The 18,951-nt window shown below is 39.2% G+C and overlaps 4 protein-coding genes across 4 annotated transcripts; 1 reads left to right on the top strand and 3 right to left on the bottom strand.

Moving 5' to 3' along the window:
- Window positions 1-392: 392 nt before the first annotated feature.
- Window positions 393-4,460, bottom strand: si:ch211-22i13.2 (uncharacterized protein LOC553945 homolog). The gene is made up of 7 exons (XM_042095454.1): window positions 4,306-4,460; window positions 3,653-3,728; window positions 3,400-3,564; window positions 2,927-2,988; window positions 2,588-2,677; window positions 1,672-1,761; window positions 393-1,169 (listed from the first exon to the last, which is right to left on the bottom strand). The coding sequence occupies exons 1-7, from the start codon at window positions 4,306-4,308 to the stop codon at window positions 1,119-1,121; spliced, it is 537 nt and encodes a 178-aa protein (XP_041951388.1). The 5' UTR covers window positions 4,309-4,460; the 3' UTR covers window positions 393-1,118.
- Window positions 4,461-7,038: 2,578 nt separating this feature from the next.
- LOC121711184 lies at window positions 7,039-13,687 on the top strand. Its single transcript, XM_042094546.1, has 2 exons — window positions 7,039-7,284; window positions 13,022-13,687. Exons 1-2 carry the CDS (start codon window positions 7,039-7,041, stop codon window positions 13,685-13,687), a joined length of 912 nt encoding a protein of 303 aa, XP_041950480.1.
- LOC121711767 (trace amine-associated receptor 13c-like) lies at window positions 10,607-11,323 on the bottom strand. The gene has a single exon (XM_042095600.1). It carries the CDS (start codon window positions 11,321-11,323, stop codon window positions 10,607-10,609), a length of 717 nt encoding a protein of 238 aa, XP_041951534.1.
- Window positions 13,688-16,315: 2,628 nt separating the features above from the next.
- On the bottom strand, window positions 16,316-17,233 carry LOC121711831 (trace amine-associated receptor 13c-like). Its single transcript, XM_042095671.1, has one exon. The coding sequence runs from the start codon at window positions 17,132-17,134 to the stop codon at window positions 16,316-16,318; it is 819 nt and encodes a 272-aa protein (XP_041951605.1). The 5' UTR covers window positions 17,135-17,233.
- Window positions 17,234-18,951: the final 1,718 nt, after the last annotated feature.

Below are 18,951 nucleotides of genomic sequence, written 5' to 3'. Positions count from 1 at the left end.
AATAGAATGCTGTGCTTCTTCTTGTCATACATTTGTGTTTGCCTTTCCGGCACTAACGTGTGAGATTTGGAGTGTCTGGGAACTAATCTGTCCTTAATCATTCCCACTACTCTCAGAAGTGCTTGGAGAGCAATTTAATATGTCCTCTGGAGATATTGGTTTCTTTCAATTTTACAGTTTTTTTTTTTCCAGAAAGTAAACATTTGAAAATAAATTGACAATTTGTTCAAGCCATGCTTTGTCCTCAGAACAATATAACATTGTTCCTAATTCTAAAGATATTGAAATTGTAGACTGAAACTGTGTTCCTGGGACTTCATGCTGCAGAGGTCTGCGTTATCAGTAATAACACACACCATGTACTGTAAATTAATAAAATAATTGTACACACGTGTGGAAGATGGTTTATTGTGCTGTCCGATTTACACAACCATTTCCAACCAGTGCTGAAGAGTCCATAGTCAACTTGTATATGGTCCTATGAACAGTGGTGTGTTGACCACAGCGGCACCTGTACGGATCGGAGTTCACACCAGCAGGACCAGGAAGCCTAGTATCACAATATGGTTTTAAAAAAAAAAATGTTGCACCATTTACAACTCCCCGTTTTGGGCTCATGAGTCTGTGACAGATCCACTTTCACAACAGCATGTTCAATCCACAATAGGAATGGTTTTCAAATAAAAAATATATTTAATTCTATTAGACGTACAGGAACTTTGTTATCCTCTAAAGCAATAATAAAAACAGACTAACAAAAGGATTTTCATTTTTAAACAACCGGCTGTTGCATTTAACCTTTGGGGAAATTCCCATTGAAAAGGACGCACATTTTATACCCTGACAAGTCTAATACATAAGAACTGTGTTCTTTTGTTTCAGAGAGAGACATAGTTCACAGCACCCCAGCTGCCACACCATTTGCCCCACCATGTACGTAGTAGAGACAGGCATCCAAGACTCCAATGCTTTTTGTGACACTTTCGCTAATCACACACAGAATGCCAATAGAACGATGGCCTTTCCCTGAGTATTTTTGCGATTGGTCACAAGGGGGAGGATCCTGGCCACAGGCACAAAGAGGAGGATTATGGGAGCGAAGCCCACATCTTTGCCTGTTATAATGTGGAATTGAGGAACTCGAGCAGCTCGGCACGATTCTTGTCCATCTGTTGGAGAAAAACCACGAAAGGTTGCAGGGGTGACTATAATGCACAAGGAAACAGTGCCCCTGCCTACAGTGCTTAAGCAGCACAAAGTGTATGGCTCAGTCCAGACCACCTCATTGCCTTCCCGTTTATAGAGCTAGGACTGTGTGAACACCAGAGGTTTTTTTTAAGCACACACAGTGGATGTCCAGCTACAGGACTGAAGAACTCTCACCCTAAAGCCCCATTAACACCAAGAACGATAACGATAAACAAATATCGTTCTCGTTAATATGAATGACGACGTTCACACATAGACTATAACGATAACGACATGAAGAATGAGATCATTGGGGATCACTTTCAGAGCGATTTATTGTTGTTCAGTGTGAACGCTTTTATCGTTATGGTTATAGTCATCATTGTCGTTATCGTTCTTGGTGTGAATGACCCTTAATTCAACAAAAAATATGCTGGATTAGAATGACTGAGCAAAACAGAGAGCGGATGAATGAATACTTACCTGCTTGTCTTTCTTTGACTTCTTCACTTTCATTTTGATCTTCCTCCCTGAGATCATGCTGAATTTGCCCTTCTTTTTCCCTTTTAGGTACTAGAAAGCAAACAGATAAGAACATTAAAACAGAGCACACACCACAGACTTAAAGGAGAATTCCAGTTATTTTTCACATACTGTGATGTCTGTTTGTTGAGGTCACCAAGTACTGTTGGTATGGGGGGGGAAAAAACAGTAGGTAGAACCGATTGTTTTTTTCCCCTGTGCCGACAGTACTCGGTGTCCTCGAGAAACAGAGATCTAAGTGAAAAATGGCCCGATGCTTTTTCTCTACGAAACTCCCCCTCGCTCGATCTGAAGCTCTTTTCCTTTTCTTTGCATCTTCCGTCAAGGGTTTTCGCTGCTTCTTCGCCGGCACTGCCATTATACACACGTTTGCAACAATTGCTAGCGTTTCGTTAGCCTGCCTCTGTGCTGTGGATGCAGGATGTAAACTGATCCTGCTTCGGTTGGCGGGTACGATACACTGAACTTGCAAGCGGGATATTCTTCCTACAGGCAGTAGGGGCGGGCGAGAGAGTCTTCATTCGCCCTGTAATGAGTCATTTAACCATTTACCGACTTACGAAGATGAGTAATTAACACGAAAACGTTGCCTGATGTCCCTTTAACAGAAGTATAGTATATACTCTTTTGATCCTGTGAGGGAAATTTGGAGTAGCTGACTAGAAAGAGTAGAACTGGAGTAGAAACAAAGAGTAGCTGACTCAAATAAAGTCTGCTGTATAGTAATAATATTAAATAACAATAATAATATTCATTTTGCACACTTGCATTCATAGAGGCCATGTGTAACTGTTCTTCCTGAGTGTATTGGCATAATGAGAGATCCCAATCAGGGAAAAAAAAAGGGTCATCAAACCTTTGAGATCTGCACAGGTCCAGAAGGTTCCTCCTCTACTTTGGATTTTTTGTCCTTTTTTCTTTTGTTCTTTTTCTCCTTCTTCCCCTTCTATGGAGAAACACAAATTCAAAATGTCTTCTAAATAACACACCACTCATTCAAATGTCACTCAGCAACCGTATGACAGTGACGGATGACATCAGAAGAATGTGCAGTGTGTCTTTTTTTCATTTCAGTGCAGTGGTCTCATTTTTTCCAGAGCTGTATTAGATGCATCTTCATATTCAGGTTCTTTAAAATGATTATAATTTAGTGTAAAAAGAGTAGACAAGAATGAAGCTGCATCCTGATAGAAACCTTTTTGTTGTGCTTCTCCTTTTTCACTTTCTTTGGGGCCTTCCTTGACTTGCTGTGAGAATCTGGAAGGGACAAGCAATTGACATGACCACTTTCAAGATGCTTATTTTCCCTGACTATGCTCTCAACCCCTCTACTTCTGACCGCTATTAGTAAAAAATGCGTATTGTGATATTTAATACATTTTTGTAGCCATACATTGGTACCATCAAATCCCATTTGGATCAGATAAATTCCATTGCATTTTCTTTATAAACAAATTCTAACAGTGTTAAAAGCTTGAGTAATGGTTTTGTGGCAAACCCATCATTGTGTGTCTGGCTGTGATCAGAGCCACCGAAAAGCTCCCTAATCATCAACCAGTCTCCCATGAAGAACCTTAACGTTACTATACTAGAGTTCAGCTGACTAGACTAGACTAACATACTAGATATTTATTTATTTAATTGTAAAAATCTTGATTGGGAACGTGCCTCTGCTGCTAGAACTGCTACTTCTGCTGCGGGAGGAAGAGCGAGATGAGGAAGACGACGATGAAGAAGACGAGGATGACGAATCGGACGACGAGGAAGATGATGATGAGGATGAACTTGATGACGATCTGCTTCGACTGCGTTTCCGCTTGTGGCGGTCTCCCCCTGTCGAACATTGAATGGCATGTTAAAACACAGCTTTCAAACTCAGCAAGAAGGTAAATTGTATAGGTGCAACGTTAAATTCACTCGCCACTACTCGTGGACCGCCTTCGTTCATCTGTTCGACTACTTGACTCGCTTCTCCTTGCCTTGGAATCCTTTGATGACTTGAGTGAAAGCGGACCATAGATGTCATGAACGTTAGGTGAAGTGACCAATGCAAAAAACATCAACTCTCAACAACCTAACGTTAGGCCTATCTACATTCGTTAGCTACTTCGTGGCCTTACTTACAATTTACTTGTTACCAGCCAAACTCAAACCAAACGCATCAGGTCACACTGCACGTACGCTTAAAGTGGCATGACTAACGCGACGCGATCGTTAACTAGTTAGCCTATGTTTTGATAGCTAGCTTCTACGGACTGTTATTTAAAAGAATAATGCTAACATGCTACATCTAAATAAGTTGATAGCAGTTAAAATGTCCATCTCTTTATTCTTACTCTTCCTTTCCAATAACGCACGTTTCCACATTTTAGCATTTGAGTGCAAAAACCCAAGGCTGCATCATGAATGGAAATTCGTTCATTAAGTTACTTTAAAGAGAGGAAAAGGAAAGATACGTAGAACAGCTAAGAGTTTCTAACAGCTAAGTTAACCTAGCAAGCTATCAACACCTATGTTATTAGCTACACTGCCACTAATCTAGCTGCAGAGCGGTACATAAAATACACATCTTACCATGGTGAAGCGTTAATTAGTTTAAACGCAGTGGGGTGCGACAATCATATAGGAATCTACATTGGATTAGTTAAAGTTGGGATATTAGCAGACTGTGTCAGAGGGTTCTGTTAACAACAGTATTCTTTGGGAAGTCGGCGACAATAATGGCTGCTACAGTCCCCCTCCCTCCTTCAAAATATCAGCGTTTCCCTCATACCTGTGGAATGATCCCTTTCATTTTACCTTTCATGTCTTTATGATTTATACCATACACAACAATTAGCATACAGGTCAAATTGAATGATCTAAACTGTGTCATCCTACCTAAAAACCAATATAAGAACATCTGGTCATCCTAGTCAAAGAATATTGCTCTGTTTCATAAAGTGAGAACACTTAGGCTACTAGTTGAGCGTAATCTCACATTTTAGAAGAAATATAAAGTAGCCTGGCTGCCTCGAGGTTTATAAGAAATATATGATTATTATTATTAATATTATACCTAACCTTTCACGTAAAAGTCAATAAAAAGTGACATAATGCTCCAGGCTCCAAGTGATATATTCCCTCGATCAGCCAGTCTATTTAGTGACAAAGTAATACTTTGTCAAAAAGTATTGGCAAATGTTGCAATAGGGCTAAGGGTAAACTCATATGGGAAAACTAAACTGTAGCCTATAGACTTTTATGGACGTTTTCAACTCTATAGTATTATTGCCATATAATGTCGCTAGCTTCACATAAAGACGATAGGTCTGAAACCATATTGTGCTTTATCGCCATCTATTGGCCTGGAGTCTAGTAATTGGCCCCTCGACAACATGGCTTTGAGAGGGAATGACAGAAACACTTTTAGCCTATTATGGGAACTCCTCCTGTCTCTCCACCTTGCAAGGCTAATGAAAATACATTGAATCATCTCAGGGTAGCAAGAGTTACCATTCATTTGATCTCCATCAGAATTATTTCCCTCATAAAATACAATAGCCTATGGTTTAAGTTATCTGTAAAGCTGTGATCCCTGTGTAGACCTAATGCTTGCACTGCAAGGGACAGGAAAGCCCTACAAAGGGTGGTTAAAGTAGAACAGAAATGGGTGCCTTTTCCACTTTTAAATCATATTTGCCCACCTCAGGCATACTTTTTTCTCCCACATTTAAATATAATGGATTAAAGTAAAATAAATGTGACAGTGTGGTAAATCTCATGATAAATGCTCTTATCCAATAATGGTCAAATTTGCTTAGCAATGATTATGTTAAAACTATAATGAACAACAGTTATTCCTGTCTAATTTGTGTGACGAGGTGGTAGGATTAAGCTTGACGGACCTCCTCATAGTAATTAAAAAACAACAATAAACAACAACAAATAAACAATGTAAAAGAATGTCATAATTTTTCCACTTAGTTTCTTGGGTGCTCTGGCAGACATTATTAAAATTTGTCTTTGTGATGTCATTTCAAGTAACATGCAGTGCCCTCCAGAATTATCGGCACCTATTTTTTACTAAATAATAATAGTAAAATAAGAAATATTTTTTAACAAAAACACATTGCTCACAATTATTGACACCCCAAGAAAAATCTTATGTACAAAATGTAACAGAAGCATTTTCCCCATCTAATTTCAACTTCTTTAAGTTAATTTAAGTTCTTTCATCTTGCAGTCGCAATAAACAATGGATCAGAGAAATTTTCCTGTTTCTATATTCTGTTTATGTAAGCTGTATTTGTGAATAGCCTGCACAATGCAAATAAATAAAAGATAAACTATGTTGCATTTCCATACTCATAAAAAAATAACATTGTGAGACACTTATCTATAATCCCAGAAAGATGTTCTTTGATTTGTTAATTTTATATATAAGTATAAGTATATATATTAAGTATAAGTATATATACTCTTTTGATCCCGTGAGGGAAATTTGGTCTCTGCATAACACTACAATGTGTGTCTCAACTAGTGGTAAGTTTGACCACCAAGTCGAAAGAGTCCATAATCAGACCAGTCCATAATCAGTTAACCCGGCAACAACATAACTGTTAGTCTACGTTATTTACATCCGCAAGACTTTGTCTCATCGAATGTTTTGATGATGGTCAGGTCAGATAATAAGGGCATGCTCGTGCATAGCTTAACGTTAGTCTTTTTGTGTGTGTCGCTAGTTTACAACCTTTGATTTTAGCTACTGCTGTCAATGTCAACCCGTTAATGCACGTGATAATTCAACGTGGGTTCTCAAAATTGTCATGCATCCACTTTCCCAGTATCTATGACTATCCAATTTTGGTCGACATGTCAAATCAAACTAGGATATCTATTCGGTGTCAAGCTGGGTGATGGGGGTAAAAGTAAAAGTACAGTTACATGACTGGAATTCTACTCAATCACAATAAGTAAAAGTACTATTTTCAAACAAACCCTACTCAGAGTAGGCTAGACGTTTGATGATGTCAAAGCACATCACTATGAAGCTTAGTGCATGAGATGTAATTGTTTATATTCCAGTTAAATGTTCCAGTTTCATTGGGTGGTAGATGGGTGGTAGAATTCAATCATTTGCTGGTAGATGAACCAACAAGCTGAGGCCAGCACAGGAGTTTGTGTCCTCAAGAAATTAACATGTTGCTTGTTCACTCGTGTTTGAGGTTGTTTCCTAATAGGAGATTTATAATTCCTCTTCTAATTAAAAAGTCTTCTCCATCAGTCCTCAATGATTACAGACCAGTGGCATTAACATCACACTGCATGAAAGTGTTGGAGAGATTGGTGTTGGCACACCTCAGACCTCAGGTGACCACCTCAATGGACCCACTGCAATTTGCCTACCAACGTGAGGTTGGTGTTGAAGATGCCATCATCTACCTGCTTCAGCGAGCCCACAACCACCTGGATGAAGCTGGTATTGCAGTGAGAATAATGTTCTTCGACTTCTCCAGTGCCTTCAACACCATACAACCTGTTTTGCTAAGAGAGAAGCTACAAAGGATGCAGGTGGAGACATCCATAACATCATGGATTGTTGATTACCTGACGGAAAGACCACAGTTTGTACGGATGGGAGGATGTGTGTCCGAGAAGGTGGTTAGCAGCACAGGAGCACCGCAGGGGACTGTACTCTCTCCATTCCTCTTCATATTATACACCTCGGACTTTCAGTACAACTCTGCAACCTGTCATCTGCAGAAATACTCTGATGACTCTGCAGTTGTAGGGTGTGTGAAGGATGGGGAGGATACTGAGTATAGAGAACTGGTGAACAGCTTTGTGGCATGGTGTGGAAACAACCACCTACTCTTAAATGTGGCCAAGACCAAAGAGATGGTAGTGGACTTTAGGAGGGCTAGGACCAAGTTGAACACTGTCTCCATCATGGGGGATGAGGTGGAGGTAGTGGAAAACTACACATATCTGGGTGTACATCTGGATAACAAACTGGACTGGAAGTGCAACACTGAGGCTGTTTATAGGAAGGAACAGAGCAGGCTATACTTCTTGAGGAAGCTTAGGTATTTTAATGTGTGCAGCAGGATGTTGAACATGTTTTACCAGTCTGCTGTTTCTAGTACCATTGTCTTTGCAGCCATCTGCTGGGGTACCAGTATCAGAGCAAATGACACCAAAAAACTCAACAAGTTGATTACAGAGCTGGCTCTGTAATTGGAAGTACACTTGAACCCCTAGAGTTAGTTAGGATGTTGCAAAAACTCCTTAACATTATGGACAACACCTCACATCCACTGAATGAACTACTGGTCAAACAACAGAGTGTTTTTAGCTGTAGGTTGCTCCAACTTCGCTGTAGCAAGGAGCGTTATAGAAAATCATTCCTGCCCACTACCATAACTATTTACAACAACTCCCCTTTGTGCCATGAGAGAAAATCTTATGCTGAGAGTCAATGCAGTTTACAACCTCTTTAACAGAGACTATATCCAATTGTATTTATTTTTTTAACTTGTATGTATTTTTTATGTGTGATATATGTTTATATTATTAATTGCTGCTGTAACACCATAATTTCCCTTTGGGGATGATTAAAGTAATCTATCTATCTATCTATCTATCTATCTATATAAAGGTACTTTAATACAGTAACTATATGTACTTCATTATCCACCACTTTGTGAGTGAGTGAGTAGCCTAGATTGTGTATGGCAAAACATAATTTGGCATTAAAGATCGGGGACTGAAAATAGAATGATTTTAGGTTCGTTCTGAGCAAAAACATTATTTGATATCATAATATTATAATATAATACCTATATAATATTAGGTATTAAAAAATGCTTGATAGCCTAACTTCAGGCACAGAAAATGTCCTTGCTTTAAGCCTGCAATAGCCTAACCTATGTATGGTGCTACCAACTGCATGACAGGCCATAAATATTTGCCTAGTGTCTCTGGTAGCCTATTTTATTTCACAAATTGTTTCAGTAATTTAGACTACATACTTGGAAAAGGCAGTTAGATAGTGTTGGATATTCTTTTTATCAACTAGTAGTTCTAGCCAATTATGCAGGGGAGATACCGATTCATAACATCTGACTAAATTCATCCTATAAGGGGTCTGGGGAACACTGTGTGGGCAGGTGACTTTCCAAGCCTATGGAGTTTTGAATAATATTCAAACAAAGGTTAATCGGAACGATAAATATCGTTATTAACCAGTTATCTAAAATTGAAAATAACGTTTTCACTCCGGAAGAACTGAAATTGGTTTTGTTCTTGTTTTCAGTTACGTCCATCCAAAAACTGTGTTTTCATTTTCATTCTTTGAACCATTTCTAATCCCTGCTAAAGATATTTGGCCTTTAATTGTAATGGGGGTTGAAGTAAAAACCTTCCAAAGAATTAAATAATTGAATTAGATACCCATACCCAGTACTTAGTTACTGTCCACCAGTGTGTGTGTTTGCATGTTTATTATTGAGGTGGTAGAGTAAGAATTACATTCTTGTTATGTACATTTTAAATTGTTGTATTATAATAAACCCAAAAAGGATTATTTAAGGAGTCTTTATTGAATCAGATGGAAATGTTTTGACAGTCATAGTTATCATTGCAACAATTCTGCATTAGAATCTTGTTTCAATCCAGATAACCTAATTCTACTGATTACTGACGGCTTATTTTCTATGACTAAATGTTTCCTTATTCCCTCAAAACTCACTAGAAGACATCATTTGAGGGGTCATGTTTTAAAAAATCTCTCCGGGGGAGCATACCCCAAATCCTCAGAATCTTGTTTCAGTCCAGATAACCTAAATCTATTGATGGCTTATTTTATAAATGTGTCCATATTCCCTCAAAACTCACTAGAAGACATCATTTGGGGGGTAATTTTTTTTAACATACCTCCAAACCCCCCTAGAATTTCTTTTTGACACTATAATTTAAGCACAGACTACACAGACTGTGTAGTGATTACACAGAAAAAGAAATTCACATATAATATATATACCCACACCATCCAAAACACGCTTTACAGAGTGTTAGACAATCAGAGAGAAGAAAAGAAAAGAAAGCCCATGGGTAACAGGAAGAGAGATACATAGTTAGAAACCTCGAGCAGATCAACGACTCAAGGGCCTGACCCATCTGCCTAGGGTCAGATACAGGACAGTAAGGTCTGTATACATGACAAATGCATATGTTAGTCAGGTGATATTGAATGAAATCCGTAGAATTTTAAGTTTTGAATAATGTCCATGGCATCTCTAGAACCGCCACTGGAGGGCAGGCGCGAGACTGAAAAATCAGTCCCTCTCAGACCTCTAGTGTACACATAGACACACACCAGGAGCGTTGAGCTCATTAGGAACACACACTGGAGTAGTGCAGTCTTTGATCCAGCGCCCGGGGAGCAGCTGGGGGTTGGCTACCTTACACAAGTGCACTTCATCCATGGATGTGGATGTGGAAGAGTGCTGCCCCATACACATTTTCTCTACCAGTCAGGGATCAAACCGGCCATCTTTTGGTTAGGCTACAGACTGATTCCCTGACCAGTAGGCCACGGTCTGTTATCGATGTGATCAGACATAACCATGTTTGTCCAAGCGACTTACAATGACATCAATAAACATTACATTAAAATGAACAGTTTAGGCTATAGTAAAATCAAAGCCTAAGAATACCTAAATTATTAATGATTTATTAGTGATAGAATTTAACAGAATAATAACCATAAACATACGAACCAAACAACAAACCGCAACTGTAAGGAAAAACTGAAAGAAAAAAAGTTTTGACTGACATGCATGTGTTGATTGAAGACTTGAATCACTTCACCTGCATGAGAGAAGACTCGGGGCTACATACGACACCTTACAATTATTATCATGCTCTTTTGAAACCACGGGTAGAACAAAGCATAAATAATTGGATTGAATAAAGAATTAAAGTAAAATAGTGTTATCATATATTTTAACAGATCATTAAAAATCTGTCTTTGGATACTCTCAACCATAAAGCTGCATATATAATAGGGCACCAAGCATAACAAAAAGACAGACACCAGTATACCAAGCACTTTTGCAGCTTTTCTCTCAGATCGTTTGGGCACATCACTCTTGGCATCTGGATTGCTATTAGCCACCCTGGTGATGGCATTGGCATGTCTCTTGGCAATGGCAAAGACTTTGAGGTACAGTACTAACATAATGGAGCATGGCAATACAAACACAACCACAAGATCCACAAAGGACCATATCTCATTCACAATAATGAGGCACTCGCTTGGGCACAGTGTTAGAGCATGAGTGAAGAAACCATTGCAGTACAGAAGAGCAACGTTGTACCCCAGAGAAAACATCCAGTTCAGAGATACTACAAAGATAATGAGGTTCACAGTGATTTTCGTTGAATAGAAAAAGGGATTGCTCAGAGCCAGGTATCGGTCCACTGCAATGAGAGCCACATTATGAACAGACGCACATACCAAATAGAATGACATGAAATTGACAAAAGCACAAATGGTTGTCCCAAAAAGCCAGCATGACTCTATCAGCCAGATGAATTGCAGTGGCATCAGAAATATTCCTACAAAAATATCTGACACAGCTAAAGAGAGGAGAAGCACATTAGTTGGTGTGTGCATTTGTTTGAAGTGACACACCGATGTAATGACAAGCAGATTGCCACAAACAGTTATTATAACAACAAGTATTGCAGACACATACACAGCCACATATGCTGGTGTAACTGCTGTTTTCCCAAAGCACGAAACACAATTGTCCAGAAGGCTGTAATTGCTAAATCTGTTGGTTCCTAGGTATTTTGGCTCAGTGAAGAGCTCCCTAGAAATCGAATATGAAACCAATGACATGATCGGACACCAGTGGAACAGGCCAGTGATGGTATTAAGCTACTCTTTTATACACACCAGTTTCCTATCCCCACCCCCTGTTTCCTATACTGTTTCAGTTTTTTCTTTTTAGCACTAATGCACGTCAGAGTCCTGCAGAGTTTGGGTACCCACATGCAATTGTTTGTGTAGTTTAGTCAATTGTGTGACTAATAGAACTGGTTCATTTGCATACAATGACAGAAACATTCCTTCATTTCCATCACTGTTGTTAATTATAGTTAACACTGTTACCTATATTAAGTTTAGTGATGTGTGTGCAAGACTAAATTATTTGATCTTTGATCTAGAGCCAATTGCGTGGTGATACTTGCATAGCCTAAGCCTACAATGTTGTGACCCCATCTGCTTGAAGCAGGGCGCTGCTAGAAAATTTGGGCCCTATGACACAATAATTATATCTGTAATGTAATAAATACTTGCATTCATTACATGGGTTTTGGCTATGAAAGATTTAATTCAATAAATACAACATTCAGTTCCATACTGTCGCAGACAAAAGCCCCAGATTGGGGGCAAAGGATCTGTGTACAGCCAATAAGATAGAGGGAGCCCAATGTGAAAACCACTGGATTGTACAACTCTCCACCCATTGACTTAATTTGTATACATAGTTATTATTATGACCGCCGCTAGCGAAGCGGTCATATAGGGATTGTCGTTTTTTTTCCCCTTCCTGAATAGACCTCTCCAGAATAAGTCCCGCCTCCGTTACTTCCGTATCCATCCAACTTCCGGTCGTCAAATGTCTATGGGAAATAACATGGCGTTTGATGATGTCAAAGCACATCACTATGAAGCTTAGTGCATGAGATGTAATTGTTTATATTCCAGTTAAATGTTCCAGTTTCATTGGGTGGTAGAATTCAATCATTTGCTGGTAGATGAACCAACAAGCTGAGGCCAGCACAGGAGTTTGTGTCCTCAAGAAATTAACATGTTGCTTGTTCACTCGTGTTTGAGATTGTTTCCTAATAGGAGATTTATAATTCCTAAGGTCCTGAAGGCCTGTGCAGAACAGCTATGTGGGATTCTACAGTGCCTATTCAACACCAGCCTGTGTCAGATGAAGGTTCCAGTGCTGTGGAAAACATCATGCCTTATTCTAGTACCCAAGAAGTCTTCTCCATCAGTCCTCAATGATTACAGACCGGTGGCATTAACATCACACTGCATGAAAGTGTTGGAGAGATTGGTGTTGGCACACCTCAGACCTCAGGTGACCACCTCAATGGACCCACTGCAATTTGCCTACCAACGTGAGGTTGGTGTTGAAGATGCCATCATCTACCTGCTTCAGCGAGCCCACAACCACCTGGATGAAGCTGGTATTGCAGTGAGAATAATGTTCAAAGGATGCAGGTGGAGACATCCATAACATCATGGATTGTTGATTACCTGACGGAAAGACCACAGTTTGTACGGATGGGAGGATGTGTGTCCGAGAAGGTGGTTAGCAGCACAGGAGCACCGCAGGGGACTGTACTCTCTCCATTCCTCTTCACATTATACACCTCGGACTTTCAGTACAACTCTGCAACCCGTCATCTGCAGAAATACTCTGATGACTCTGCAGTTGTAGGGTGTGTGAAGGATGGGGAGGATACTGAGTATAGAGAACTGGTGAACAGCTTTGTGGCATGGTGTGGAAACAACCACCTACTCTTAAATGTGGCCAAGACCAAAGAGATGGTAGTGGACTTTAGGAGGGCTAGGACAAAGTTGAACACTGTCTCCATCATGGGGGATGAGGTGGAGGTAGTGGAAAACTACACATATCTGGGTGTACATCTGGATAACAAACTGGACTGGAAGTGCAACACTGAGGCTGTTTATAGGAAGGAACAGAGCAGGCTATACTTCTTGAGGAAGCTTAGGTATTTTAATGTGTGCAGCAGGATGTTGAACATGTTTTACCAGTCTGCTGTTTCTAGTACCATTGTCTTTGCAGCCATCTGCTGGGGTACCAGTATCAGAGCAAATGACACCAAAAAACTCAACAAGTTGATTACAGAGCTGGCTCTGTAATTGGAAGTACACTTGAACCTCTAGAGTTAGTTAGGATGTTGCAAAAACTCCTTAACATTATGGACAACACCTCACATCCACTGAATGAACTACTGGTCAAACAACAGAGTGTTTTTAGCTGTAGGTTGCTCCAACTTCGCTGTAGCAAGGAGCATTATAGAAAATCATTCCTGCCCACTACCATAACTATTTACAACAACTCCCCTTTGTGCCATGAGAGAAAATCTTATGCTGAGAGTCAATGCAGTTTACAACCTCTTTAACAGAGACTATATCCAATTGTATTTATTTTTTTAACTTGTATGTATGTTTATGTGTGATATATGTTTATATTATTAATTGCTGCTGTAACACCACATGGTGATGAATAAAGTAATCTATCTATCTATCTATCTATCTAAAGGTACTTTAATACAGTAACTATATGTACTTCATTATCCACCACTTTGTGAGTGAGTGAGTAGCCTAGATTGTGTATGGCAAAACATAATTTGGCATTAAAGATCAGGGACTGAAAACAGAATGATTTTCATTTAGGTTCGTTCTGAGCAAAAACATTATTTGATATCATAATATTATAATATAATACCTATATAATATTAGGTATTAAAAAATGCTTGATAGCCTAACTTCAGGCACAGAAAATGTCCTTGCTTTAAGCCTGCAATAGCCTAATCTATGTATGGTGCTACCAACTAACTGCATGACAGGCCATACATATTTGCCTAGTGTCTCTGGTAGCCTATTTTATTTCACAAATTGTTTCAGTAATTTAGACTACATACTTGGAAAAGGCAGTTAGATAGTGTTGGATATTCTTTTTATCAACTAGTAGTTCTAGCCATTTATACAGGGGAGATACCGATTCATAACATCTGACTAAATTCATCCTATAAGGGGTCTGGGGAACACTGTGTGGGCAGGTGACTTTCCAAGCCTATGGAGTTTTGAATAATATTCAAACAAAGGTTAATCGGAACGATAAATATCGTTATTAACCAGTTATCTAAAATTGAAAATAACGTTTTCACTCCGGAAGAACTGAAATTGGTTTTGTTCCCGTTTTCAGTTACGTCCTTCCAAAAACTGTGTTTGTTTTCATTTTCATTCTTTGAACCATTTCTAATCCCTGCTAAAGATATTTGGCCTTTAATTGTAATGGGGGTTGAAGTAAAAACCTTCCAAAGAATGAAATAATTGAATTAGATACCCATACCCAGTACTTAGTTACTGTCCACCAGTGTGTGTGTTTGCATGTTTATTATTGAGGTGGTAGAGTAAGAATTACATTCTTGTTATGTACATTTTAAATTGTTGTATTATAATAAATCCAAAAAGGATTATTTAAGGAGTCTTTATTGAATCAGATGGAAATGTTTTGACAGTCATAGTTATCATTGCAACAATTCTGCATTAGAATCTTGTTTCAATCCAGATAACCTAATTCTACTGATTACTGACGGCTTATTTTCTATGACTAAATGTTTCCATATTCCCTCAAAACTCACTAGAAGACATCATTTGAGGGGTCATGTTTTAAAAAATCTCTCCGGGGGAGCATACCCCAAATCCTCAGAATCTTGTTTCAGTCCAGATAACCTAAATCTATTGATGGCTTATTTTATAAATGTGTCCATATTCCCTCAAAACTCACTAGAAGACATCATTTGGGGGGTAATTTTTTTTAACATACCTCCAAACCCCCCTAGAATTTCTTTTTGACACTATAATTTAAGCACAGACTACACAGACTGTGTAGTGATTACACAGAAAAAGAAATTCACATATAATATATATACCCACACCATCCAAAACACGCTTTACAGAGTGTTAGACAATCAGAGAGAAGAAAAGAAAAGAAAGCCCATGGGTAACAGGAAGAGAGATACATAGTTAGAAACCTCGAGCAGATCAACGACTCAAGGGCCTGACCCATCTGCCTAGGGTCAGATACAGGACAGTAAGGTCTGTATACATGACAAATGCATATGTTAGTCAGGTGATATTGAATGAAATCCGTAGAATTTTAAGTTTTGAATAATGTCCATGGCATCTCTAGAACCGCCACTGGAGGGCAGGCGCGAGACTGAAAAATCAGTCCCTCTCAGACCTCTAGTGTACACATAGACACACACCAGGAGCGTTGAGCTCATTAGGAACACACACTGGAGTAGTGCAGTCTTTGATCCAGCGCCCGGGGAGCAGTTGGGGGTTGGCTACCTTACACAAGTGCACTTCATCCGTGGATGTGGATGTGGAAGAGTGCTGCCCCATACACATTTTCTCTACCAGTCAGGGATCAAACCGGCCATCTTTTGGTTAGGCTACAGACTGATTCCCTGACCAGTAGGCCACGGTCTGTTATCGATGTGATCAGACATAACCATGTTTGTCCAAGCGACTTACAATGACATCAATAAACATTACATTAAAATGAACAGTTTAGGCTATAGTAAAATCAAAGCCTAAGAATACCTAAATTATTAGTGATTTATTAGTGATAGAATTTAACAGAATAATAACCATAAACATACAAACCAAACAACAAACTGCAACTGTAAGGAAAAACTGAAAGAAAAAAAGTTTTGACTGACATGCATGTGTGACTGTGTTGATTGAAGACTTGAATCACTTCACCTGCATGAGAGAAGACTCGGGGCTACATATACGACACCTTACAATTATTATCATGCTCTTTTGAAACCACGGGTAGAACAAAGCATAAATAATTGGATTGAATAAAGAATTAAAGTAAAATAGTGTTGTCATATATTTTAACACATCATTAAAAATCTGTCTTTGGATACTCTCAACCATAAAGCTGCATATATAATAGGGCACCAAGCATAACAAAAAGACAGACACCAGTATACCAAGCACTTTTGCAGCTTTTCTCTCAGATCGTTTGGGCACATCACTCTTGGCATCTGGATTGCTATTAGCCACCCTGGTGATGGCATTGGCATGTCTCTTGGCAATGGCAAAGACTTTGAGGTACAGTACTAACATAATGGAGCATGGCAATACAAACACAACCACAAGATCCACAAAGGACCATATCTTATTCACAATAATGAGGCACTCGCTTGGGCACAGTGTTAGAGCATGAGTGAAGAAACCATTGCAGTACAGAAGAGCAACGTTGTACCCCAGAGAAAACATCCAGTTCAGAGATACTACAAAGATAATGAGGTTCACGGTGATTTTCGTTGAATAGAAAAAGGGATTGCTCAGAGCCAGGTATCGATCCACTGCAATGAGAGCCACATTATGAACAGACGCACATACCAAATAGAATGACATGAAATTGACAAAAGCACAAATGGTTGTCCCAAAAAGCCAGCATGACTCTATCAGCCAGATGAATTGCAGTGGCATCAGAAATATTCCTACAAAAATATCTGACACAGCTAAAGAGAGGAGAAGCACATTAGTTGGTGTGTGCATTTGTTTGAAGTGACACACCGATGTAATGACAAGCAGATTGCCACAAACAGTTATTATAACAACAAGTATTGCAGACACATACACAGCCACATATGCTGGTGTAACTGCTGTTTTCCCAAAGCACGAAACACAATTGTCCAGAAGGCTGTAATTGCTAAATCTGTTGGTTCCTAGGTATTTTGGCTCAGTGAAGAGCTCCCTAGAAATCGAATATGAAACCAATGACATGATCGGCACCAGTGGAACAGGCCAGTGATGGTATTAAGCTACTCTTTTATACACACCAGTTTCCTACCCCCACCCCCTGTTTCCTATACTGTTTCAGTTTTTTTCTTTTTAGCACTAATGCACGTCAGAGTCCTGCAGAGTTTGGGTACCCACATGCAATTGTTTGTGTAGTTTAGTCAATTGTGTGACTAATAGAACTGGTTCATTTGCATACAATGACAGAAACATTCCTTCATTTCCATCACTGTTGTTAATTATAGTTAACACTGTTACCTATATTAAGTTTAGTGATGTGTGTGCAAGACTAAATTATTTGATCTTTGATCTAGAGCCAATTGCGTGGTGATACTTGCATAGCCTAAGCCTACAATGTTGTGACCCCATCTGCTTGAAGCAGGGCGCTGCTAGAAAATTTGGGCCCTATGACACAATAATTATAAGTATATCTGTAATGTAATAAATACTTGCATTCATTACATGGGTTTTGGCTATGAAAGATTTAATTCAATAAATACAACATTCAGTTCCATACTGTCGCAGACAAAAGCAAAGGATCTGTGTACAGCCAATAAGATAGAGGGAGCCCAATGTGAAAACCACTGGATTGTACAACTCTCCACCCATTGACTTAATTTGTATACATAGTTATTATTATGACCGCCGCTAGCGAAGCGGTCATATAGGGATTTTCGTTTTTTTTCCCCTTCCTGAATAGACCTCTCCAGAATAAGTCCCGCCTCCGTTACTTCCGTATCCATCCAACTTCCGGTCGTCAAATGTCTATGGGAAATAACATGGCGTTTCAAAATATCATACCTGTCAAACTCTGTAGGTGACAAAGTAGAACAAGCTGGTGGGCCGATTGGCCTACACACCTCTGCCATCTAGTTTCCACTGGATTTTTTGATTGTCGGTGCCGTTTAAGTAGTAAACGATTATTAATGCTAACTGGGAGCTAGTTCCGATGTACGCGGGCGGAGGAGGGCGTTAGATCTTGCTCACAACCAACCAGTCACAACCTAACGTGATGGTCATTTTCACGTGTGATTCATGCAGGGTTTCAGTGGTCTATGAATGTTGCACAGATAACCTTCAACTCAGAATATTATTGTGATGAAATGCATTAAACACCACGAGTGACTCACTATGTTAGCAATAAAAATATGGTTGTGTTTTGATTAGAATTTCTGAATTTATTACATGTTAACTGTAATCACGTTAATAAACTATAGTATGGCTTCTTTAATGCTCAAACATGTATTTAGAGAACACTTTTATTTGGTTTTAGTGATTACTTTTGAAATCAACCCAATTTAGGGTTTTAAAATGCTGATTATGCGGCTTAGAACTCAGAATTGAGCTTGGTAAACAAAATATTCAGAAGGGTGGTTTACCAACTTTTCCTCAAATTTGCCGTCAGAAGTTATTTCGAAACACCATGTTATTTCCCATAGACATTTGATGCCCGGAAGTTGGATGGATACGGAAGTTACTGAGGCAGGACTTATTCTGGAGAGGGCTATTTTTGGTCAATGATACTCGGGACACCGAAACACCGGGGCACATGAAATTTGGTGTGTATGTAGCCC

Source organism: Alosa sapidissima, chromosome 6, assembly GCF_018492685.1.
Source record: "Alosa sapidissima isolate fAloSap1 chromosome 6, fAloSap1.pri, whole genome shotgun sequence".
In the NCBI taxonomy this organism is placed as follows: domain Eukaryota; kingdom Metazoa; phylum Chordata; class Actinopteri; order Clupeiformes; family Clupeidae; genus Alosa; species Alosa sapidissima.
The sequence above is the reverse complement of the archived record's forward strand: the minus strand, read 5'-3'. Positions and strand labels throughout refer to the sequence as shown.